The sequence below is a fragment of the Aspergillus ruber genome (assembly GCF_000600275.1).
Source record: "Aspergillus ruber CBS 135680 unplaced genomic scaffold scaffold00025, whole genome shotgun sequence".
NCBI lineage: Eukaryota > Fungi > Ascomycota > Eurotiomycetes > Eurotiales > Aspergillaceae > Aspergillus > Aspergillus ruber.
Genome location: NW_024467321.1, coordinates 157,223 through 180,494, shown reverse-complemented (window position 1 = coordinate 180,494; position 23,272 = coordinate 157,223). Strand labels below are relative to the sequence as shown.

The 23,272-nt window shown below is 48.1% G+C and overlaps 10 protein-coding genes across 10 annotated transcripts; 3 read left to right on the top strand and 7 right to left on the bottom strand.

Moving 5' to 3' along the window:
- Positions 1-2,358: 2,358 nt before the first annotated feature.
- On the bottom strand, positions 2,359-3,670 carry EURHEDRAFT_176071 (uncharacterized protein). Its single transcript, XM_040777869.1, has one exon. The coding sequence runs from the start codon at positions 3,421-3,423 to the stop codon at positions 2,464-2,466; it is 960 nt and encodes a 319-aa protein (XP_040636407.1). The 5' UTR covers positions 3,424-3,670; the 3' UTR covers positions 2,359-2,463.
- EURHEDRAFT_505772 (ribonuclease P protein subunit p40) lies at positions 3,647-5,278 on the bottom strand (the record flags this gene model as incomplete). Its single annotated transcript, XM_040785844.1, has 7 exons — positions 5,009-5,278; positions 4,806-4,950; positions 4,679-4,741; positions 4,513-4,614; positions 4,317-4,463; positions 3,926-4,265; positions 3,647-3,842 (listed from the first exon to the last, which is right to left on the bottom strand). Exons 1-7 carry the CDS (start codon positions 5,150-5,152, stop codon positions 3,647-3,649), a joined length of 1,137 nt encoding a protein of 378 aa, XP_040636406.1. The 5' UTR covers positions 5,153-5,278.
- Positions 5,279-6,078: 800 nt separating this feature from the next.
- On the top strand, positions 6,079-7,337 carry EURHEDRAFT_461964 (WD repeat-containing protein; the record flags this gene model as incomplete). The annotated part of the gene is made up of 3 exons (XM_040784767.1): positions 6,079-6,191; positions 6,273-6,585; positions 6,651-7,337. 3 exons carry the CDS (start codon positions 6,079-6,081, stop codon positions 7,335-7,337), a joined length of 1,113 nt encoding a protein of 370 aa, XP_040636405.1.
- Positions 7,338-8,311: 974 nt separating this feature from the next.
- On the bottom strand, positions 8,312-10,892 carry EURHEDRAFT_176010 (putative C6 transcription factor Prf). Its single transcript, XM_040777868.1, has 5 exons — positions 10,322-10,892; positions 9,906-10,218; positions 9,335-9,854; positions 8,786-9,277; positions 8,312-8,731 (listed from the first exon to the last, which is right to left on the bottom strand). The coding sequence occupies exons 1-5, from the start codon at positions 10,641-10,643 to the stop codon at positions 8,408-8,410; spliced, it is 1,971 nt and encodes a 656-aa protein (XP_040636404.1). The 5' UTR covers positions 10,644-10,892; the 3' UTR covers positions 8,312-8,407.
- A 152-nt stretch (positions 10,893-11,044) lies between these two features.
- EURHEDRAFT_505764 (mitochondrial 54S ribosomal protein uL2m) lies at positions 11,045-12,772 on the bottom strand. Its single transcript, XM_040785843.1, has 2 exons — positions 11,472-12,772; positions 11,045-11,409 (listed from the first exon to the last, which is right to left on the bottom strand). Exons 1-2 carry the CDS (start codon positions 12,600-12,602, stop codon positions 11,308-11,310), a joined length of 1,233 nt encoding a protein of 410 aa, XP_040636403.1. The 5' UTR covers positions 12,603-12,772; the 3' UTR covers positions 11,045-11,307.
- A 1,167-nt stretch (positions 12,773-13,939) lies between these two features.
- Positions 13,940-15,664, top strand: EURHEDRAFT_404880 (B-type cyclin nimE; the record flags this gene model as incomplete). The annotated part of the gene is made up of 4 exons (XM_040780345.1): positions 13,940-13,948; positions 14,076-15,323; positions 15,383-15,521; positions 15,579-15,664. 4 exons carry the CDS (start codon positions 13,940-13,942, stop codon positions 15,662-15,664), a joined length of 1,482 nt encoding a protein of 493 aa, XP_040636402.1.
- A 753-nt stretch (positions 15,665-16,417) lies between these two features.
- Positions 16,418-17,653, top strand: EURHEDRAFT_175917 (HIT family protein). Its single transcript, XM_040777867.1, has 3 exons — positions 16,418-17,026; positions 17,093-17,183; positions 17,239-17,653. The coding sequence occupies exons 1-3, from the start codon at positions 16,685-16,687 to the stop codon at positions 17,505-17,507; spliced, it is 702 nt and encodes a 233-aa protein (XP_040636401.1). The 5' UTR covers positions 16,418-16,684; the 3' UTR covers positions 17,508-17,653.
- EURHEDRAFT_505753 (tRNA (guanine-N2-)-methyltransferase) lies at positions 17,150-19,487 on the bottom strand. Its single transcript, XM_040785842.1, has 5 exons — positions 19,168-19,487; positions 18,091-19,013; positions 17,840-18,042; positions 17,666-17,790; positions 17,150-17,619 (listed from the first exon to the last, which is right to left on the bottom strand). The coding sequence occupies exons 1-5, from the start codon at positions 19,279-19,281 to the stop codon at positions 17,560-17,562; spliced, it is 1,425 nt and encodes a 474-aa protein (XP_040636400.1). The 5' UTR covers positions 19,282-19,487; the 3' UTR covers positions 17,150-17,559.
- A 252-nt stretch (positions 19,488-19,739) lies between these two features.
- EURHEDRAFT_461669 (putative histone deacetylase SIR2) lies at positions 19,740-21,500 on the bottom strand (the record flags this gene model as incomplete). Its single annotated transcript, XM_040784734.1, has 5 exons — positions 19,740-19,922; positions 19,981-20,160; positions 20,222-20,773; positions 20,839-21,149; positions 21,221-21,500. The coding sequence occupies 5 exons, from the start codon at positions 21,498-21,500 to the stop codon at positions 19,740-19,742; spliced, it is 1,506 nt and encodes a 501-aa protein (XP_040636399.1).
- A 354-nt stretch (positions 21,501-21,854) lies between these two features.
- EURHEDRAFT_461943 (ACL4 family protein) lies at positions 21,855-23,010 on the bottom strand (the record flags this gene model as incomplete). The annotated part of the gene is made up of 2 exons (XM_040784763.1): positions 21,855-22,497; positions 22,553-23,010. The coding sequence occupies 2 exons, from the start codon at positions 23,008-23,010 to the stop codon at positions 21,855-21,857; spliced, it is 1,101 nt and encodes a 366-aa protein (XP_040636398.1).
- Positions 23,011-23,272: the final 262 nt, after the last annotated feature.

Genomic DNA, 23,272 nt, shown 5'->3' with positions numbered 1-23,272 from the left:
CAATAGAGCCTCTGCGACTACTGCTCAGTCGGATGGATCCGAAGAAGAGATGGTATATCGGCTTGACAAGGATGAGTTCAGCAACGGAATGGCGATTGTTCGGAGTAATATCGTCGCCATGATGGAGAGGGATTTGTTCCAGGCTAAAAAATTGAGGAGACTAATAGTGGATGGCATGTCTCCTGTATTTAGGCCCACACCAACTCACAAGATGCTAGACACTGGCAAGTCAAACCTGAACATTGATCAGAAACGGGCCATTGACAAGGTCATGAGCGCCAACGACTATGCACTGGTTCTTGGAATGCCTGGGACGGGAAAAACGACCACGATCGCACATATTATTCGAGCATTGGTGTCTCAAGGGAAAAGCGTCCTCTTGACTTCCTATACTCATACCGCAGTTGATAACATTCTGCTTAAGATCCGTGACGAGAACGTTCAGATTCTGCGCATTGGCGCTACTGCTAAGGTCCATCCTGAAGTCCAACAATTTGTGGACTTAGCCGCAACCCCTAAAAGCTCCATCGAAGAGGTACAGGCAAGATATGAGAATTCGCAAATCGTTGCGACAACGTGCCTGGGAGTCAACCATAGTATATTCAGCCGACGCATATTCGACTATTGTATTGTTGATGAGGCGTCACAGATTACTCTTCCCGTTTGCTTGGGGCCTATTCGGATGGCGAGAACCTTCATTCTTGTTGGCGATCATTTTCAATTGCCTCCGCTTGTACAGAACAAAGAGGCCCAAGAGGGTGGCCTCGATGTCAGCCTTTTTAAACTTTTGTCTGATGCTCATCCAGAATCTGTGGTGAACCTGGAACATCAGTATCGAATGGCTGAGGATATCATGCTTCTTTCGAGCAGCCTGATCTATTCGGGGCATCTGAAATGTGGCACGCCCGAAGTTGCATCACGTTCACTAGAGATCCCCAATATTGCTGGGCTGAAACAACATCACATCGACCAGATTCCACAGACTCCGACTCTGCGGCGGCTCTGTTTGGGTACGAGTCAAGGCCGTTGTTGGCTCCGGGATCTCCTAGATCCCGGAGCCAAGACCCGTTTTGTGAACACGGACACACTTGCAACACCGGCTTTGGAGATGGCAGCGGGATCGAGGATTGTGAACACAACTGAGTCGACACTGTGTGCTCAGCTCGTCGAAGCATTCATATCCTGCGGCATATCAGCGCGTAACATTGGTGTTATTACTTTTTACCGCAGCCAGCTTTCAGTACTGAAGCAAGATCTCAGACACTGCTTGCCAGAACTTGAAATGCACACTGCAGACAAGTTCCAAGGACGAGACAAAGAGGTCGTGATCCTGAGCTGCGTGCGAAGCAACACGGAAAAATATGTCGGTGACTTGCTTAGCGATTGGAGACGAGTCAACGTCGCATTTACACGAGCCCGAACCAAGCTTCTTGTGGTTGGCAGCAAAAACACGTTGCGTGATGGTAACAAACTTCTTGGTAAATACATGGATCTGGTGGAAAACCGCGGATGGGTCTATAATCTACCAAAGGTCGCAATTGAGGATCACGTCTTCCAGTACGATAGCATAAGTGCCACACGAACACAACCTCATCATGATTCTCAGAGCAAATCATCTCCCAGTCCGAAGAAATCCTCTCAGACTAAGGGCGCTCGTAACCCTCTCAGTCCTGTGCAGGGTCGACAAGGCCCCAATGGTGCCAAACAACCGGCGAAGAAGGGTGCCAAGATACTGAACGGTAATAGGGTCATTGGAAATCGACCTATTCTGCAGGACGTGGTGAACGACCTTCTTGGTTGATTTTTTTTTTTTTTTTTTTTTTTTCTGCAGTACTATGTCTTTTTATGACTTACGGCCTTTGCATTATACTGTTATGTCTTGACTTACAGCAGCGCCGGTTTGTCTATTTTGGTGCATGAAATAGGGCATCCTGGATACCTAATGAACACTGATAACTCATGAAGGATAGAAATAATATATATCATTCCCCTCACAATGCATAGATTGACTTATATGGGAACAGCCTTAGCCGGACCGAAAATATTTTCCAATTACATATCACTCCTCCCCAAGCCTTCTTTTTCTAATTCGCGAGTTGCCATTCATGCTTGCATAGTTGTGCAACTTGATTACGGATGCACTTGGATTTCCATGGAAGATGTCTCTGAATTGACTGGAAGCCCTGCTTCGATTTCACTAATCTATCTAAGCTATCTAGATCTATTTGGTGACCATCATTTTCCCCTCTTTTAAACAAAAAACGCAAATGGCCCCAGGATAACTAGCTAATGATCAGTATTTTCCCAATCCTTGAACGCCTCGTACAGTAACAAGTACCCGAAACGAACTGAAGCCAAAAGAAATCCAATTCCAAATCTCTTCGGAAAAATCTCAATAAAGAATGAAGGTTCGTACCATAATTCCGAAAAGGAGGAAAAGAAACCAGCATGCAGTCCAACCTGCTATCGAAGACGTCGTTTTTTATTGCTCAACACATTCAAAAGATACCACCTGCCATAATCGTCAACCTCCCATCTATCGTGATTATCGGAGTTTGTCACAAAATCTGGCGCTACTACAGGCTCAACAAAGCCGGATTTTCGCTTTAGAGCGGTACGCTGGGTTTCAGGTGCTCGCTGTTCTGGGAATGTGGGGTGTTCGTTCTGTTGCTGCTGAGAAGACGAATCTCCCTGGCCCGGAGGAACCGTCTGGGAATGCGAAATAGTGGCAGCGTTCGAGCCGGCAAGAGAAGCTTGTGGGAAGTTCGGCATCGCCATCCATAGTGTGGAGTCAAGCACGATACCCTGTGAAAATGGTGGCCGGGGTATGATTAACGACCAATCATCCATTGTAAAAAGTATAGATCCAGCAGGAAGCATGGAACCGGTATGAGGAACTGAGTGTGGAAGCATAGGTTCTGGTAGAGAAAGAGGGGACATTGAATCCGTAGGCGCAGCGATGGGATGAATAGATCCACCAGGAGGAATAAATCCTGGTATGACGCCGGCATGAGGAATTGAGCATTGAAAACCTTGATATGGGATCATAGGCCCCGGAATAAACAGGAAGAACTCTGGACCCGTGGGCATGGAGACAGGATAAACATAGCCAGATGGGCGACAAAGAGCATAATTGTAATAATCGCTCTTTTCAGGAATGGTGACACGAAGACCAGCAGAGGCGACACGGTTGTGACGAGGCAGCGTCGGAATATAACGACGAGAAGACTCGGAATGGATAGTTGGAAGACCTTGACAAGGTACAGATGGGTTAGCGGGAGAAATAGGAAGCTGAGTGGCTGGTACAGTAGCAGTGGCATCTTCGACCTCGACCACTTTTGGGGTATTACCATCAGGATTGACTCTGTTATTGCTAAGGTCCGCACCACCGTTCCTGGTCTCCATGGTGTAGGTCACAAGCATAATTCCCAAACAGTTAAAAAGAGAGTTTGCTCTCCAGGTACAGAAAGAGGCGTTGATGGTAAAGAGTTGAAAGGGAGTGGAATGGAAACGGAATACAATGAAATGAAAGTTGAGACGCTGCAAAAAGGTTGGAAGCAATCGGTTAAACGAACGCACGAAGGAAACAGGGAGCTTTAAGAGCAAACAACGAGAAGAGAGAAAGCAGAGAAGATTGTTTCTTATTTCATAACAAGATTGTAGATGCCCCTACAAATTCCCAGCAGATGCACTGTCTTCGAGGGGAGCTGGAAGAGTGGTCATTGGGTGACTGTGAGAGAATTGTATATCCATCTCTTCCGTCCACCGCCTCTCTACCCAAGGCATTCGACGAAAGAGCGATCCACGACTGGGCTCCGACAGTTTGTGAGGAAGTCTCGAGACTAGATCGCGATTACCCCCAATGGGTGAGTAATTAGCATGATCGGTAACAGTAAATGTAAATATAGGGAATAGGCATCAATACAGTAAAGTGGTTAGTAGGTGTGTGATCCACCGCGAGTTGATGAAACCATGCCACTTCAAGCTGATAAGATTCGTGGGGTTGGAATCGTCTGCATCTGGCACAGAATAACGGCTCAGATAAGGGTCAATTGTGTCGGTTGAAGTTACTCGCGGGGACTCGAGAGCAATCATGGCGAGCCATTCGGAAAGTGCGTTGCAGTGTTCTTGCACATCTTCACTCGGTGTGGACTCCGTGATGTCCATTTGGGAAGGCGGAGCCAGTACCTCACGATGTGGAATGCGAGTCACATCACACTCGACTATTTCAGGCTTATGTTTCTGTAGTGGTGTATTCTTTATATCTTTTTCCATGTCAGAAACGTATAAAGCTTCATTATCCTTGAATATCGAACCTTTTGGCAGGCCATTCGACTCCGATGCCAGGTCGCAGAACAACCAAGCAACCGACTCTGTAAGAACATTCTGAAACGCCCAAATGATTCGTTCAAATCCTTTCTTGCCATGGAGCATGGATGGTAATCGTAAATTAAGTTCCACGACTGTATGGTTAGCAAGTGACATTTTGAGTAAACCAGCCATTTCACATACAATATCTTTCCTTTGCGTGCTTCCTCCCGCCACCACGAACGGGCTTACCAGTAAGACCTGTACGTTCAAATGTCTCTTTCCCAAGTTCCAATCTCAAGATACCTAGCCATCAGATTCATGAGTAAGATTAATCGATCTGGAGGATATGAAACTTCGAGATACTCACCATCTCTGAGCGAAAATACATTTTCTGTCCCCGAACGACCTTCAGATATCATGAGAATATTGCCTGTCAACAGAAATCAGTACTCCAAGGTGACAAGCTGAAATGTTCTACATGACGTTTTACGCACCGATCTTGATATACGCATTGAAAAATTCATCCTCCAATAATGATGCCGGCGACATAAATACTTTAGCATATTGCGGTTTCTGCAGTTTGGCGTCTAAGGAGTCTCCAATGCTCCAATAGAGCGCTTCTGGTAAGATAGTCTCTACCTGTTTAGGACCCGTTAGCCGACTGACACATGCATATAGAAAGCAATTTTACACGCACTGTATGTATATATGGATGAGACTGGATCGCAGAGAATGGTGACTTTTTCGTTGGAGGTTGCTTAGGGTCAATATAAGCCGGCAGCTGGGTTATCGTGGTGTAGCACTTTTCGCGCCGGGACGTGTCGTCCTCCAGATCGAGCATGGTTGACTGTCTCTCAGATGAGCTTCAGAGAATATATATGCCCTCCTGCGTAATAATTTGCTAAATAGAATTCAAATATCTCGTGGGCTCCTGGCAGCGACGAGCAGGAAAATCTCGATGAGAGAGTTGAGGTCCGATTAAGCTCTGCCGCTGGGACCACTTTTCCAGCCCTATGGCTCCGATCAGTGACAGCGACATGCATATCTTACATAGCTACATATGGACCATAATGAAAGTATTGAATGAGAATCCAACATTACCCAAATGAGTTTTAGTCATGCGCAACGCTACTACCACACTGCCAAAAAAGCGACTGGAAGATCATCTGGAACTAAGCACACGAATATACACTTGACTTCAACTTGACTTCGAGATCAGTGGCTTTTGATAAAGTTTAGCTTTCTAAGCTTGTTCTTTCTTTCTTTCTTTTTTTTTTTTTTTTTTCTATTATCATATGCTGTTTCCAAGTTAATCTGGGCCCTTTATTACTGTTCAGATTCCAGACGCCATGACGATACGAAAGAGGAGAGCAAGAGAGAAAGCAAGACAATCGCCAAAGCAGCACAACAAATAAGAATAGACATCAAGGAATCTACGTATATATTACCTGTTTTATGAATATGAAGGTTTTATAGTCACAAATTGAGAGTGTATATCTTCTCCATCATTGGTTTTGTGCCTGAGGCATTAGTACCTCCGCCAACGTCCATCGTCCGAGAACCTTGCGTCTCGGTCCCAGTTTGTCTCGACTTTCAGATTTCAACGCGATTGAACGTCCTTCTAGGGCAACTCCCAAGCTTCACTACTCATTAGAGAGCCATTTATCCTCTCTACCGTCGACTCACGACCCGACGGGGCACGCATCAGAGCTGCAATCGCTTGTCCGCCGGCAGCACGAACAGCATCATTACCAACAGCGGGCAGTGATGGCACCTCCTCGTCGCAACTTACTCTCAAAGGACCGTTTTGCGTTCGCCTTTGAGACTCTCAAAACTCAGAATTATTATGATCCCGCGTCGAAAGCACCAGGATCCCACACGTGCGTTTACTCCTTCAGACGAACCATTGGCGCGATGCTTGTAAACCGGACGATCACCAACTGATTCTTTCCTCTCTATAGAATTCGCACTCTAGCATGGAATCCAACCGGTCAATTAATCGCGACAGGGTCTGCCGACCGCACCCTACGGATTTGGAACCCCGAGCGCCCGGCTGTTAGATATTCGACCGACCTCCGCGGCCACTCCGCTGGCGTTGAGAAGGTGCTATTTCACCCGGTTCGAGAATCGGAATTAGCAAGTTGCTCGACAGATGGTACGGTGCGCTTTTGGGATGTGCGCTCGAAAACTTGTGTGAGCCGTTTAGATGTGGGCGGCGAGGCATTCACGCTGTCTTGGTCGGCAGATGGTAGTGTGTTGATGGTTGGGCGGAAGGTGAGGAGAGACAATACGCTGTTTCTCTTTTACAAAAGATTATTAACGCGTATATGGCCGTCTAGGATGATACCCTGATTCCCGTCTCTGTCGAATCACCATCGAGCCCGACTATGCTCATAGACGGCACTACCTCGAATGGCTCCTCGCGAGATGGCACGACAACTTACACTGCACTTGAATCGCATCCCCAGCCCATCCAGACGAATGCAACTACCTTCTCCCACCATATCCCCACACCAACTGCCTCAGACCTCCACCTCTTTGCAACAACCGGTGAAGGCACTGTCAAAATCATGTCTTACCCATCCTTCGACATCCTCCACACCCTCCATGCCCACACCTCAGCATGTCTCTCTATCTCTCTCGCCCCGACAGGCCGCTACCTCGCCATCGGCGGCAGCGATGCGCTTGTCTCACTCTGGGACACAGCAGATTGGCTCTGTAAACGCACTGTGTCGAGTAACAACGGTGGAGCAGTTCGCGGGGTCAGCTGGAGTTTTGATGGACGTTTCCTTTGCGGTGCGTGTGACGAGGCTGGCTGCGGTGGGAATGGCATTGAGATCTTCCATGCTGAAACGGGGGAGAGCGTGTATACTGTTCCTGCTGGGGGGAGTAGCAATACCGGTATTCCAGCTGTCGCGTGGCATCCGTCGCGATATTGGTTAGCGTATTCGACTACGAATGATGGGCCGGGTAGTGGTGGCGCTGGGGGGTTGAAGATTGTCGGTGCTGCGGGTGGAAGTTTGTAGGTGTTTGTGCATATTGTAAGGTTACCAGGGCGCAAGGTTTTGTCTCTTCTTTTTGGCATGGCTTTGTTTGTGGTCTGTAGTTGGATTGTGGATTGTTCTCTGTTGAATTTGAATTCTGATATTTCCAGGATTTACTTTACAAATTACATATTCGATCTTGGACAACAAATACCATATGAACTCATGTACATCACTGTCACTGTCTTTATTCTAACGTGATTAACCAGTATAAAACCTCCTATCCTATATCACTCGAAACACTGACGCCTTTAGATGAACAATTCCAGATAGGAGAGAGATGAGGAGATATGAATAGGCGTCACGTCATGACATCGTTTGTGTAATTAGAAGAGCGGGGGGGATATTCATAGTCAATAATATTGTAGCACATCCTCACCTCAACCTCGCCATGTCGTATCCAATATAAACTGCGCAAATTGCGCTTCAGCGTAAGAATCTGTTGGCCCCGATGTTATGTTGTTCCCCGGACTAAGAACACCGGCCTGCGAGTTCGAAAAGTCCCACGCTGATGGCGATGGTATGGAGAGCGACGTCCCCGGCCCGGCAGAATAAAACGGTGCAGTGTCCTGACTTAAGTGCCTGGCAAGGGACGAGGGATCACTGAATTGGTTGGGATCGGTGCCACCACCGGCGGATGATGGCATGTCCAAAGGATTTGTTGGTTGTGTAAAGTGGTGGGTGTTAGAGGGAGATGGCTTTTGTGGCGGAGGGTCTTCTGTCCTGGAAATTGAATTTAACGTTGACGGAGACTGGTGGTTTGACGGTGTATTAATATCATCCACCATGGGGTTCAGCGCAGTGTCCATATCGATGATTGCCCCTGATGCGGTTGTGTCAATGTCCGTGTTGAAATTATGAGATGATCTGATGAAATTTGTATTTAGGTTGGGCTGTGTTTCATCGCGACTATGTTGATTTGGGATTGAGTTGTGGTTGAGGCTGGGATCGCTGGCTCTACTCAGGGGAGGATTCCCAGGCGCACCACCGGAGTGAGAGTCGGGAAGACCGAGGAAAGCTGGACAATCTGTAACTTCAGGGGCGCAGATATCCTAAGTGCAGTGAAGATGAGTCAGAAATCCGATATCATAACGTATTACAATTAAATGGGCACATACGACTCCTGGAGCACAATGATTGCCACGACCATCTCGGTTTGTAGGGGTTTGAATGCCCTGGAAGGCTCTTCCCTCCGTGTCAACGTCCAATTGAACGAGAAATGTCTCCGTTAGAGGATTTTTGCTCTTCAGAGCTCTGAGAGCAGACATGACAAATTGTAATGAAGATTGAACCATAGAATCATCTGGCCGGGATTTGAGATACTGCACAAAGATCCGCGCAGCGACATACACACAAAACGATAAGAATGGGTTCATCTATATAGATGGTCAGTTTGGCTTCCTCGTATTCAATGAACGCTTCATACTCACAATGGTCAGATCCTTATGGCTGATCAGCTTCATGATATTCGCAATCTGATCAGCAGCCACGATGCACCTCCGCTTGCTTTCGATGATCATCTGACTGGGCATTTTGTTCTTCTCTGCTTTGAAAATCGCCGCTTGGTGAAGACATATCGTGGACGTGTGTATGCACATGTTGCTAAATATTATGTTCGGATCATCCATTCCTGCTGGTAATCGCAGGTGACTAGGAAGCTGCAAAGCAATGCTGAGAAGTAAATTATCGTACGATCGGTGACGTTTCCAAAATTCCCCATTAAGGTCATGATCATTGTCCTGGGGATCAGGACGATGAAGGTGTGTAAGGTTTCTCCCAAAAAGTGCTGCCAGCAACACAACGCTTGCCAACGGCGACAAAGTCGCATTGCCCTCTCCCATCAATGCGTCGGCGAGGCGTAAGGTTCGCTGTGGCTTGCTTTTAATAAATGATTCCTCGGTGGAAGGGAGGTTCGTCATGATCTGTTGATTGAGTTAGGAACAGATTGAGATGACAAAGGGGGTGGTGAGTTAACGAACATCTCTCTCGTCAATCGCCATGGGCCATGAAGTCCCAATGCTGGCATATCGATCACAGCAAAATATCAACCAAAAAACCCTCCTTCGTTCTTCTCGTTCGGTCCAATCTTTCGGCGGTGGTAATGATTGCTTGACGTTGAGGCCCGCTCCATCCAGCCGATTTAAACCCATCATCAAGGCCATTCTTGCACACCTCCCAGTGCTCAGCCATGCGCGAGGGAAATACAGCATTTTAGACTCGTATGTTGCGATTAACAGCCAACTCTGACAATAGGCCAAAGAAAGGATGTTCTCCCCAAGTCCCCTCATCTCCTCCATTTCGGCATATTTACGCGCTCGCTGGTAAAAGTGTACATGCAAATCGTGGTATCTATCGCTGATAGATGCCGCATGACACCACATGATATACTGCAAGTAAACAGGAGGTCGTAAACTGGAGGTCAAATTTGAAGCTGCCAAGTATCTCGGACGGTGAACGACTGGTATCGAAGGGTGAACTTTTTCAAAATATATCTGATGCCTACAACTCATGAGCACCAACAACGTACAACATCTTTACACAATAACTTACAGTTCATCAATCACATTCTGGTTAGGAAGTGGTTCTTCTAATCCCAGGCTGATCATGTCCCACGTGGAATTACCCGCCATATTAAAACCTGGCTCTGGTAGGTATCCCCGGCCAGGCTGGGGTTGTGTAGCTACATCTCCCGGTGCAATGCAACGTTCAACTTCGTCTGGAATCGCGGAGATTGGAGGGAAGTCGGGCGACAAAGTACTATTCGGCATAGAGGCATCGAACGCATTTTCCTGGGGTTGGGGTTGCGTCTGGGACGCCGGTAATGCGGTTGGCTCCTGGCCATTAAGCAAAATCTCAACCTGGGCTTCATAGATAATCCATGTCAGTGGAAGGTTTCAGAAAAGCTAGATCCCAGATACGTATCTCAGATCCAGATAAACAGAGTACAAAGCTTAACGTTGTCCTACCTAATCGTGCTTCCAACTGCTTCACGTACCCCCGCTTAGGACCGCTCTTCTTGCGCGCTTCATCATAAGCGCACGCATGCCCCAATCTCGAACAAGTCCCACAGCTAGGTTTTTTTCCATCACACTTCAATTTTCTTCTCCGGCACACGACGCATGCGATACGCTTGGGACGGGGGACGTAGTTGCTGCTTCCTTCTCCGCTGCCGTTCGCTGCGGTCGCGGCGGGCGACGCAGCAGCATCGTGATCTGCCTCAGGATGTTGCGATTGGGACTGGGATAGAGACTGAAATGCGGAGTATTGCGATGGATCGTTATCTGCCATGGCCTGGGGTGGGACGCGACTCGTCGTGGACGGGGGAGCGGAAAATTTATCGACGATAAGAGATGGCAGCGTTGATACAGAACGCTGGCAAGCCGCTTGGAATCAACGGTTCCAAAAGATCGTCCTGTTCAACATTTGAAAACAAAGTAGTAGGAAACGTCAGTCGACTATTTATACTGTTAATCCCACGATGAGTGAAGATCGCATGCGCTGACGGCGACTCAGTGCGGCAAGAGGTGATCTAATCAGGATCTCCGAGCTCGTATCGCTGATAAGGGCAAAATCGCATACAACGAATTGGGGGTTTTCAAGCGGACTTGATTAAGGAGATTATATGCTCTTGTTCCCTTAATGAAGAAGACATCGCGATGGAAGAAGGCATACGGAAATAGCGTCACTGCCGCCATTGCTGTCCTTTGTACCCTACTTCTCTTTACAGGGGGAGCCAGAAAGAAATAGCAATACACTTCTGATTTCTGCAATTTACAGACGGAAACTTCATATACGTAAGTCCCTTTCAAATGTTGCGTGAAGATATAGTACAAGAAAGCGGAAAATGGACAATCTAGCCTTTGCGCCCGGCCCAAGAGTAGCTGCAAAGAGAGAAATGGTATGAGTCGAACAGTCGTGAAGAGCAAGAAAAGTGAAACGATAGGGCAAATCCTTAGCTGTATCCTCTGCGACGCTTGCCTTGGTTGCGAACACGCGGGACGACAACAGCCTTGTTGACCTTCCACTTGGGACGAGTCTTGTATCCTGATTTTGTCTAGAATGGAAGGCCATGTTAGCTCCAGTTCTGGTTGTCAGAAGTCTAGAAGAAAAACTTACCGGAATACCCCAAGGACTCTTCGGGTCGACATTTCCTTTGGACTTTCCTCGTCCACCTCCGTGAGGATGGTCCGCAGCGTTCATAGCCAGGCCACGAACAGTCGGACGGATGTTGAGCCAGCGCGATCGTCCAGCCTTACCCAACTGGCTGTACTGGTAGTTGGGGTTGCTGGCGACACCGACTGTGGCACAGCAGTCTTTGTGGATGAGTCGAACTTCACCGCTCTGAAGACGGATGGTGACATGCTGAGTAGCACGCTCAATCTTTTGTTTCTCGCGTTGCGACAAAGGCTTCTTCTCCTCCTCTGTTCCCGGCCCTCCGGCCTGGGTTCTGCTGGTGTCGTTTGCCCTTCCTTGGAAATCACCACCCTTGGCGATAACCGTAGCGAAAGAACCAGCGCTGCGGCACAGCTGACCACCTTTGGCCGCGTATAACCCAACATTAAAAACGAGTGTACCGACGGGGATCATATGCAATGGTAGGCAGTTGCCTCTCCAAGCCGTTCTGGCCGCCAGCACACCAGGATCCACAGCTCCACCCATACTCTTCCAAAGGTCCTTTGGGATACCAGACATGTAGCTCTGAACGACATCACCGGCCCTCATTCCTTCTGCGGCGAGAATATAGCTCAGCCTCTGGGTTTGTTGACTGCGGACCAAAGCGATATGGGCACTGCGTCCAGGGTCATGCTCAATCCGTTCCACTAGGTGCGGTCCAGGGGCGATTCGGGAAAAATCAACGGTACGGATACGGCGCTTGTGACCACCACCACGGTGCCGAATGGTCACTCGACCGGTGTGGTTACGACCACCCTTACCATGACCACGTTTGGGGAATGTCAGTTTTTGAACAGGCCGGCCCTTCCACAGATGATCGTTAACTGGCCTCCGCAAGTGTCGGATACCAGGTGTGCGCGGTTTATACGATCGAAGGAGGACGCCGGTATCTTCGCGTGTCGGCGGGGGAGCGAAAGCAATGCTGGGGTCGAAGTTGGACGGGTTCGATTCCTGCTGCGGGGGTTTCTCCGTCTGATTTATAGTTGTCGAATAAGCCCGAGCGGGAAGCGAAAGCGAAGGGAGGCATCGGAAAGGAAGACGGAGGCCCGTCAGGGCCATCCGAGCTTGAAGCATCGTGGGGAAAAATCCTAGTCTTTTATCGAGACGTCGTGGTTGGCACTGAACTGAACAAAAAACACAAAATGATTTATCATTCAAGCATATTTCATGAAAAGTAAAACATCAAGGGGGAATAATTAGAGGCCGGTGACAACTCCCCGGGCTCAATTGCTGCTCAAAGCCGGTGGTCCAGTCGACCGTCTGAAAATGTTCTCGTTTCGGCGGAGCGGTGGCTGATGAAGGTCATGTGATACATAATGCACCGCCGCATGTGGTCATTGTGGCTCGTATAAAATCACGGGACCGCGCGCTGACACGACACGAGTAAGAGCCGGAATGGTTGCCGGGCAACGACAGCGTTGTTTATGTGGGAGCCGCGCTCTTACCTCGCGGTGGTGTCTGGTACTGTAAACATTATTACCAACTGGTAACAACATACGTCACAGTCAGATCACTTGCCTGTCAAACGCAGATTAAATTCCCATCCTGACGGTATTGATACTGCTTTCTTTCCACGCCCCTTCCCAAAACAGCATAGACTGTAATTCTATACGGATACTGTATATTACAAATCAGCGTCGTCCTCTCTTTCCCGCAAGTTTGGATCTTCTCGAGTTCTGTTTTGTTGTTTTTTTTTTCTCTTCTTTTCCTCCTTCAAGAATCGTTCAAATTTTGTTCTCTGCAAATATTCCTGAGTTATCAATTGAACCTACTGGTAAACAATACTTACTTACCGCCGTGACTAACCCGCAATTCCACGCGACGCAGTGTGGTGTGGGGCATCAGTACTTATTTCCACGCTAAAGGATAGGGCCAAACATCGCCTGTGCCCTGTCAACTTCACCTCTTCTTCGACTCTCTCCCAACCCCTCAAAAGCAGCACCCTTTGGGAATTCCAAAGCTCCCCATCCCATTACGACCGGGAAACACGACGGAAAGCGTTGAATTACGTGCATTGCTTGCTCTGGATCTTTTTATTTTTGCAGTTTATCCCACAGTTTCTACAATCAAACCCCTGTTGGGCAGCGTGACGCGCGCCGTTGAAGCTACGTGAACAGGGTCATTTAAGTGCCTTTTCATATAGAATTTACCATCGAAACAGCTCATCACGACCGATTCTCCATTAATCGACCGCCGAAGAATTCATCAAAAATAGCCTTGCTTCCATTTCAGAGGTCGCTTGTGATAGGTTACATATCCACGCGTGGTGCGTACTTACAGACAGGTATTTAATCTCCACCGGAATAATCTTTGTTGGAATGCTGACAAGACGGTAACCACAGGACGACCAGCAATTGTATTCTAGTGTTCATTCCTCTTGCTGCACGCTCCCTCCCGTTCTCTTCAGGACCATGCCTCCCGTAAGCTCTTCCACATCTCCTGACTGTTTCAAATACGCGTCTGGAGTACATCTGGTGTTTGACCTTTGTCCACGTTGATGTGTCCTCGCTTTACTTTTATTCAAATTCACGCTAACAATCGCTGAAGCAAGTCAGAAGCCTTCGTACACGAGGTGCTATGAACGAAAACGACGAGAACGGCCCATCGACGCGCGTGACCCGAGCCAAGGCTGCTGCTCTGTCCACCGAAGGTCAGGCCGCCAATGTCCCCGCGAAGAAACCCCTACAGACAAAGAAAGCGGCTACGAACACAGAGAAAAATGGAGCTCCCCGACGACGTGCTGCCCTTGGGGACGTTAGCAACGTGACCAAGTCTGAGAACACCGAGACCAAGGAAGGCAAGAAGCCGGCTACAAGCAAGATTGGCCTAACTTCGAAGGCAACATCGCAGACTGGTGGTGTTCAGAAGCTTAGTCGAACTAATACGTCTCGCACTGGCAGCAATGTCACTGCGACCGCAAAGAAACCCTCGAGCGAAACGAAGCGCGTGGGATCGGGAGTTGCTAGCGCGCAGGTGAAGCGGACCTCCAGCCAGAAGTCAGTGCAAGAGAAGACGCTGCAGGCTGAAGAACCGCCACGCAAAAAGGTCGAAGTTGAAAAGAAGGCTGCTGAGAAGCAGGCCCCTGTGGAGAAGGTCTCCTCAGTCAAGGAAAAGGTTGAGGTGCCTGTTGAGGCGGACAGCGCTAAGCAGGCTTTCGAGGATGCTGTTGTCGACCTGGACACTGAGGACTTGGACGATCCCCTGATGGTGGCTGAATACGTGGTAGAGATTTTCGACTACCTCAGGGACCTTGAAATTGAAACGCAACCCAACCCCGAATACATCGAGCACCAGCCCGATCTGGAATGGAAGATGCGTGGTATCCTTGTCGACTGGTTGATCGAAGTTCACACTCGCTTCCGCCTGCTCCCTGAGACCCTCTTCTTGGCTGTCAACATCATTGACCGTTTCCTGTCTGCCGAAGTCGTTGCGCTGGACCGCCTTCAGTTGGTTGGAGTCACTGCCATGTTCATCGCCTCGAAATACGAAGAGATTCTTTCGCCTCATGTCGCCAATTTCAGCCACGTTGCCGATGAGACTTTCTCGGACAAGGAGATTCTTGATGCTGAGCGTCACATCCTGGCCACCCTCGAATACAACATGAGCTACCCTAACCCCATGAATTTCCTTCGTCGTATCTCCAAGGCCGATAACTACGATATCCAGACCCGAACTCTGGCGAAATACCTCATAGAAATCAGTCTTTTGGACCACCGGTTCCTGGTCTACCAGCAAAGCCATGTCGCCGCATCAGCCATGTACCTTGCTCGCGTCATCCTGGATCAAGGAGCTTGGGTACGCTTTCCTTCTCTTTACTTCTCTAGTAGACACGTACATAAACTAACTGGTGCTAGGATGCTACCCTGGCCCACTATGCCGGATACACTGAGGACGAAATCGATCCTGTCTTCCGCTTGATGATCGACTATCTCCACCGCCCTGTGTGCCACGAAGCCTTCTTCAAGAAATACGCTAGCAAGAAGTTCCTCAAGGGTAAGTGCTTACAACACCATATAAGCGTCATGTCCACTACATCTAACACTTACGTAGCCTCCATCATCACTAGACAGTGGGCCAAGAAATATCACCACTACTACATCAAAAGCTCGCTCGCACAGTCGTACAGCTCTCTTTAAGAACGGTGCCTAGCTACGAGACAAATTACGATAACGAAATGCCGCATATCATCCTGGTTTGAACGATCGCGGGAAATCGGGCTCGTCTTATGTGGTATTTTCTCTGTGATGGTATAGACACCTCTTGCATATGTTTATGATAGGCATTTTTGTGTTTCGGTTTTCGTTATGCTTGCATTACTTTTTTCGATGGGAGGGGTCCGGCGCTCTTGACTTCTGTTTATGTTATTCTTCCTTATTGATTTTTGGCAAGTGTCGGTGTTCTTGTTTGTTCGGATACCTTTCGTTCTTACCTTTTTTTCGTGACTACAGGCGTCGAATTCTTCAAGAGACGGAAATATATTTGCAATTCTTTTTGGTTCTTCAAGCAAGCTACTTTTGATTCCGTTTCTCGTTTTCATGCGTCTCACGTTGCCGCGGTTTTTGCACTGGCTGGTATCACGATATCGAAGGGAACTCAGCGAAGCTCCGGAAACAAGATCCATTCTTTTTTCTTTATTATTCTGGGAAGGCGCGTTAGGATACAAAGAGCAGATGGATGAAGAGGATTCGGTCGAGTAATATGTGTTTTAGGGAGTTTAATATGGTTCTAACATTCGGTCTTTCTGGATAGTACACCCCTTTCATGTGTTCTTTGGATGCATTTCGATCCTCTACATTCATTTTCCAGTCTCCTGTGTAATTATGGGTTCAATTCTATCTTATTGGAGAACAAGGATGTTCCTAAATGAGAAATAAAAGACTGAAGATAGAAAATCGGTCAAGCTGTATGTGTCAGGACTCCGCCGGCGACCGAGGTTCAGTGAGATTTGCCGACAATGAGCGACTCTTCTCGACAACCATCTGAATAAAAAATCTCAAATTTATGGGGTTTTCATTTTTATATAAGTTATCGATTCTCCAGGCTAGATATGCTTAATGGTCAGACAGATGTTACATACTTTAAACTAAAGTGCAATCGGTTGTTATATATCTTAGCCCATTACCCCATACAGAATCCGGAGTACATTCTCAAAAACCATGACTTCAACACGCTGTCCTTTCTGCAATATCGCAGCAAAATACCCTCCCATCTCACCGTTATCCTTCAACTCCAATCCAGATGATGCCATAACCACGACCCCAGACCCCCTACTATCGCGTCTTCGCGCCGAAACAGCAGAGACAGGGTCAGGACAGGGATCAGGGTCCGGTTTAGAGCCAGAGTTAGAGTCGGAGTCGTCGCGTGCGTACCTGATTCTCTCCACGGAATCCGTTCTCGCATTTCTGGATATTATGCCATTGACTAGGGGCCATGTTTTGGTGACTACGAGGGAGCATTGTGGGACGGTGGGGGATGTCGGAGTCACAACTGGGAGGGAGGTATGTATTCTCGTATTCCATATTATTTTTGTGTTAAGGACAAGGATTACTGACGAGGGAGTACAGCTTGGAAAATGGATACCCATTATTTCACGGGCTGTGATGAAGACGCTTTTCGGGGATGCCGAGGCACATTGGAATGTAGTTCAGAATAACGGTACATCTACACCCACGATCTATTCTATCACCATAAATGCTAACATATCTCATAGGCATAAGAGCTGCTCAAGTAATCCCCCACGTCCACTTCCACATCGTCCCCAGGCCACCACTGGACCAGCCAGTTAGCGCGAACAAGGCAAGCTATGTAATGTTTGGTCGCGGGCAAAGGGACGAATTGGACGAGGAAGAAGGGGAGAAGTTGGCTAGTGAGATCCGAGAAGAGCTGGCGAGGGAAGTTCAGCGCGTTAGGAATGTAGAAGGGGTGGGCTTGGAGGGAGCCTCGCGGCAAGATGATGGAAAGAGAGGTGGAAAATTATGAACATTTGATTTGGTATCTAACTTTTGTTAAATGTCTATGCGATTGGTAATATCTATTCATCGTGAGTTTTCTCTTGCTCTTTGGCGAGCTTCTTTTCGTTTTTGGTGAAATACTAGGTCGATTAGATATTGATTCCAACGATCAAGCGAACTACTTACTTTTCTTCTGAACTCATTCAAATCATCCGCGTAATTACCCTGTGCGTCATATTTCTGTCGCCCCAATGAGACATCTGAGACCTGCCCCTCTGGCAAACGGCGATATGTAATAAGCCGTCGGGACCCTGAAGAAATCAGCGAATATAGTTCAATTCACAGAAAGAGAGAACATACAGTTGTTGAATGGCTGTACAGATACGCTGACGATCTCTAGATCTGGATGCATGGGGATCACCAATTCCACCTCGTCGTTGGATGTGGGCATCCACATGCATAGGCGTCCATCTGTGACAAGCGTTCGAGAGGCGAAGGTGAGAATGTCGTTCTGCATTGCTTCGAATCCGTAGGGTTTCTTTGGTGCAATGTATCCAGGTAGACTACCATCGTTAGACTAATGCGAAATCGGGAGAGAACTCGTGACATACTAATGAGCAGGAACTCCATCAATGAGAACTTCTTCCGTACCACGACCATCACGCGTCCCCAAGACCCGGAGTCCCTCACGAACACCATAAGGAGGATCACAGACGATACCATCCAGAAATTGCCCGACACGGATAGGCGTGTTGGTCAGATCCGACGTAAACGCATCCACGTATTTGCTCGCAATCCCATACTGTTCGAAGTTCGACAACAGTCCAATGGAGCGCCCCGTTCTGACATCACGGACCTGTTTGTTATTTCCCACTGTCGCCGGATCCTTCCCCTTGAAGCTCCGCGCATCAATATCAGAACCCATATTCAGCGCCCCGAAATGCGCCGCCGCCACGCAGAAGCTCCCAGTCCCCACAAATGGATCATAGAAAAGCTTACCAGGGGCAGCATGGGCCATATTTGCCGTGATCAGAGTCAGTTCCGCATCCATGGACGTCGTACTGATAAACTTCCGTTTTTTCAGATCATATTTGCCCATGATATCCCGACTACCATGAGCTAACCACCGCCCAAGGAAAATCCTCTTGGGGCGCGTCAATTGCGGCATCGGCTCCGCAGATCTCGTCGAACGCGGTGCTTCAACATCAGAGATATATTCCTCACACACCCAAAATTGCTCGTCGGGGTTCTTCAGCCGGACCGGACCCTCGAAGCCCACGTACGCGAAACTTTGGATGATATCGCGAGTTTCTTCGGCGGTGTGTTTTCCCGCGAATGCATCGACCGTGAAACGGAATGATACTTGCTTCAGGTCTTTCCAGAGGTGCGACGTCCGCCTGCGGACGTTGGCGTGGAGGTCGTCATAGTTGGTGGCTTGACCCCAGAGTGAGAAAATGTCTTTTGCTAGGATGCTGCGGGAGATGACTGCGCGGGCTGCTGCTTCATCTGGTAGTTTTACAACAGCATAAGGCGACTGTTTGTAGTTGTTAGTGAGAGGTACTATCTGGGCACGTGAGGAGGGGTGAAGGAAATCTGCAACGAGGGGCAATGCGACATAGCAGAAGCCACAGAAAGAAGGGAAAGCGACAGTTTCTAATTTATGGAAACGCGAAACGGAAATAACATACAAATTTATCGTAGTAAAGAAAGTCGACTTTATATCCAGCAAGCGACGCCAGAGCTTCGATCTCCGGCTGTCGAAAAGTCTCGTGCGCCTGGGCGAAGCGAATGAGAAACTCCATCGCGGGACGTATTATTACTATCTTCAGGTCCGACTTGAGTTATTGTATTCAGTCTAAATCATTTCGCGGTGTTTTGGCGATGATCTTCAATCGTTCAGTTGGGAGATGATTTTTTCCTCCGGTCGTTAGGCGACGGGAGGAAGAAAACCAGAAGCGAGTTTGGGAATATGTACTATGCGCAACTGCCACAAACAGTTCCTACAAGTATGAAAGGTATAAGAGAGATATAAGAAAGATGTACTGATAATCAACTGTATATTGATATAAACGATAATTCAAAAGCGTATCTATGCAAATAACCCCAGTCTCCTCCATTAATCCAAAGCCCGGCAAAAGAAAACGACCAATCCGAACCCAGTCGAACTATCAGGGAATCCTGGCAAGAAAGAAAATAAGAAGACGCAAAGAAGAGCAAGCCCATTTAAACTAATTACGCCAATCCAAGCAACACCTATCATTTATGCGCCAACGACCTTGAACTCATGTCGTGACTCGTATCCTTCCACCTGCTTCACCTCAACTTTCTCGTCTGGGGGAATCATCTCGTGCTTCAGATCCCAACCTGCCCGGCGACAGAGCTCGGAGACTACTACATCGCAGTCACCTAATAAGTCGATATCAAATCCAGTATGTGAAATAGGCTAGTGTGTCTAGTTAGCGTCGGTAGAAACCTCTGCGCAGCATAGACTTGAAACTTACAGTACGTGAGATGTAGATCTGAGGAACATTGCGAGGAAGTACTCCAGGCACCTCTGCCACAGGAGCCACTTTCAGCGAAGTGCCAATGACAATGACCAGGTCTGCTCGTTCACGGTCATGATGAACAAGACGGCGACCGAACTCATCAGGGAGATCTTCTCCAAAGAATGTGATATCAGGCTGGAGGCGAATTAGCATATAGACAATGAACCAAAAAAAAAAAAAAAAAAAAAAGACAGACCTTCATGATCCCGGGAGTCGGAAGTTCGTAATCGCCCTCGTCCTCAGAACTGCCCTGATCTTTACGGTCCTTCTGAGTGCCATTGGAGCTTCGCTTCCGCTTCATCCCTTGAGGCTTCAACAAGCCATCATCGAGCTTCTTCTTACATTCAAGACATTCAGGAATGATACCCTTCTTGATATCTTCCATGATCGTGTCTCCTGAAACCTTGTGCTGACATTTGAAACAAGTGGCTGTAGCAAATGAGCCGTGGCATTGCACGATCTTATCAGGAAAAACACCGGCATTGGCCTCAATGTTATCAATGTTCTGAGTATAGTTGGTCAAGAGTTTATCCTTATCTTGAAGCAACCGGATAAACCCATGAGTCGGAGAGAACTTATTTTCGGTAGGTAGGATGTCCTTCGCAACCGAAAAGAAAATGCGAGGATCCTCCCGAAAGATATGGATATCAAAGACCTCCTGAGGGTCACTTAATCCTAGATGCTCCAACTGAGAGTAGAGACCGGTGTCCTTGGACCGAAAATCAGGAATACCAAGGCTGGTAGAGATCTAGAAGTATGAAATCAGTATGCAAGCCCAGCAAATGGAAAAACCCAATAGCACAAAACCCTTACCCCTGCGCCTGTTAACACGATGATATTCTTGGATCCCTTGAGCAATTTGACCGCATCATCAATTGTATTGTATTGCGGAAGTTTCTGGCGCCGGGAGAATTCACGCGATATCCCCATGGCCAGAAGAGGATGGTACGCCTCATCCGGGGCACCTTCAAGAAACGGCGGAGGAAGTATCCCAAACGCAGTGCATAGTTTCTTTGCGCTGACGGTTTCCCGGACGATTGTCTCCTCCACAAAGGCAGCCTTGCCAATTTCATGCAGTCGTTGTCGATAAGCAACAGCTTCATCTAACGTGCAAGCCCCAGGTACTATATTGAACGAAGAAGCGCGCATCAGTATTTATTCTCCTTGGCTTTTGAGAGGATTTCTAAAAAATTACCTCCTTCTCGAAGCTGATCGTCGCGGACGAACTGCAGCGCATCTTCATATAGAGATTGGGTCTCCCAATCATCGCTTCCCGCCTCACTATCCGTTTCAAATTCAGACAGCAACTTCTGGTCTTCCTCGTCCTCTTTCTTTGCCAGCTTCTCTTCTTCTTCCGCCGTCAGGGGGTTCGTTGCTTCTCCAGTTTCCGTGGAAGTCATATCGACAGCTTCCACTTCAATCACCGGTTCCTTCAACGACAGACTGTCCCCGATGGGCGCTGGTGCCAGGTCCATCCCACAAGAGGACAAAAGATCGGACGCGCTTTCCAGCAGCCTCAATGACGGCAGTGCTTGAAATCACTCACATTGAGCTTTATCGCCACGCTGAAGATTGTCGGGGCGAAAACTACTATGTATCTGGGGGAAAAAGCGGTCGGAAATGCAGTTTATCCGGGGACCGAGTATCGAGCGACTAAGAGCCGAAAGTGAAAGTGGCAATGATTCAGGTACAAGGCAGTTACTACGAGAGAGAACGGGCAACGCAAGTCATTTGCAAAATCGTAGCACTTTTTATTGGTATCATGACAAAAGTTGCATCTCATAAGACATGACTCTATGTACGGAGTAACCGGCATATAACAGAAGCTTTTAGGAATCTGCCATCTCTTCGTCCGACTCGGCCTCAATCTCATCCACCCAGTCGCCTTCGCCTTCGCCTTCTTCGCCTTCCTTGTCTTCTTCATCGATGTCTTCGGGAATTTCTTTGTTCATGGTTGCGACAAGTTCGAGAGCGTGCTCTTTGAGTCTCTCGTCCTCATATTGGACCGTATCATAGAGCATCAAGCTCTGTTTGAGCCATTCTCGGCTGGCAACCAGCGATGCAAGTCGTTTCGATTCCGGCGTCTCTTGTTCGGGCTCTTCATCCTTCGGCGCCTCTTGCTTTTCTGCTAGTAGATTCAAGCACCAACCTCCGAGGTACCATGCCTCGACACTTTGGTCGTCTTCGAGAATCAAACGTTCCAGCACTTCGAGCGCCTCTAGCTCCATGCCAACTTCCATCAATAGACGTGACAAACTGATTCTGATGGCGAATTCCGGAACCATTTGGTCTTCTGGCGGCAATTCTTTCCACAGTTCCATACTCCGCGAAAGCGCTGACCGGGCCTCATCTGTCCGGAGTTGTGAGATTCGAATGGATGCAAAGGTCTGCAACACTTCAGGCGCGTTGGGATTGACTTGAAGAGCTTCCGTAATAAGAGCTTCGCAGCGACTCTCCGCATCTTCTTCCCACCTAGTTGTTGTTAGTCTAGTTGCGCAAACCGACACTCGAGCAATGCGATACTTACGAAAGATCGGTCATGTAAATCTCAGCAACACCGCACAAGGCATTTGCCAACTTTCTCCTCTTCTCTTCTAGAGTAGCGAGGTTCTCCGGGTCATTCGTCCCCTCCAGCTGTTGGATAGTATGCCTAAGAGATGAAACGCCCTTTTCAAACCACTTCACACTGTCTAAACCTCCCTGTTCACTCAATTGCGACAACCACAGGAACTTCTCAGAGCCACCACCATGCGATTCCGGTATTATGCCGTTTGGATCCAATTCCACTGCGCGCATGAAGTGTTCTCTCGCGACGTCGACTTCTCCGAGTTCAATGTAGACTTCGGCGATAGTGTTCAAGGCCGAGAGAGGGGAATTCGAAGCAATCTCGAGCGCCCGTTGAGCTACCGAGAGAGCTTCATCTGGCTGGCCTGTTTGAAGGAGTAGTGTCGCATGCTCCAGGAGTTTCGAGGGGTCTTCGTTCATTTTCGAATTGCCGGCGCGGGGAGCGGACTTTGACTTGGATGCTTTCTTCTTGTGAGGTCTGGGTTTCCCCATGGTTTCACTACTCGCAGATAAATTCGTTACGTACTCTGTATTTTCAAGAAGGGGTAGTATATCGACCAAAAAAAAAAAAAATAGAATAAAATCTGGTACAGCGTATATATTTTTGGACTTTCAAAAAAGTTAAGCAGTAACTCGGCGGAAAATTATTTCGAGTCTCTTTCTCTGTTTGCATAGTTTGCAC

Coding starts and splice junctions, on each gene's coding strand:
- EURHEDRAFT_176071 (XM_040777869.1), bottom strand. CDS start 3,423: ATGCTTGTGACCTACACCATGGAGACCAGGAACGGTGGTGCGGACCTT.
- EURHEDRAFT_176010 (XM_040777868.1), bottom strand. CDS start 10,643: ATGGCAGATAACGATCCATCGCAATACTCCGCATTTCAGTCTCTATCC. Junction 9,278..9,334: donor TGGCGATTGACGAGAGAGAT/GTTCGTTAACTC, acceptor CTCAATCAACAG/ATCATGACGAACCTCCCTTC. Junction 8,732..8,785: donor GCCATAAGGATCTGACCATT/GTGAGTATGAAG, acceptor CCATCTATATAG/ATGAACCCATTCTTATCGTT.
- EURHEDRAFT_505764 (XM_040785843.1), bottom strand. CDS start 12,602: ATGCTTCAAGCTCGGATGGCCCTGACGGGCCTCCGTCTTCCTTTCCGA. Junction 11,410..11,471: donor AGAGTCCTTGGGGTATTCCG/GTAAGTTTTTCT, acceptor CTTCCATTCTAG/ACAAAATCAGGATACAAGAC.
- EURHEDRAFT_175917 (XM_040777867.1), top strand. CDS start 16,685: ATGACTTCAACACGCTGTCCTTTCTGCAATATCGCAGCAAAATACCCT. Junction 17,027..17,092: donor GAGTCACAACTGGGAGGGAG/GTATGTATTCTC, acceptor GAGGGAGTACAG/CTTGGAAAATGGATACCCAT. Junction 17,184..17,238: donor GAATGTAGTTCAGAATAACG/GTACATCTACAC, acceptor CATATCTCATAG/GCATAAGAGCTGCTCAAGTA.
- EURHEDRAFT_505753 (XM_040785842.1), bottom strand. CDS start 19,281: ATGGAGTTTCTCATTCGCTTCGCCCAGGCGCACGAGACTTTTCGACAG. Junction 18,043..18,090: donor GATGGAGTTCCTGCTCATTA/GTATGTCACGAG, acceptor TAACGATGGTAG/TCTACCTGGATACATTGCAC. Junction 17,620..17,665: donor TGAATGAGTTCAGAAGAAAA/GTAAGTAGTTCG, acceptor TAATCGACCTAG/TATTTCACCAAAAACGAAAA.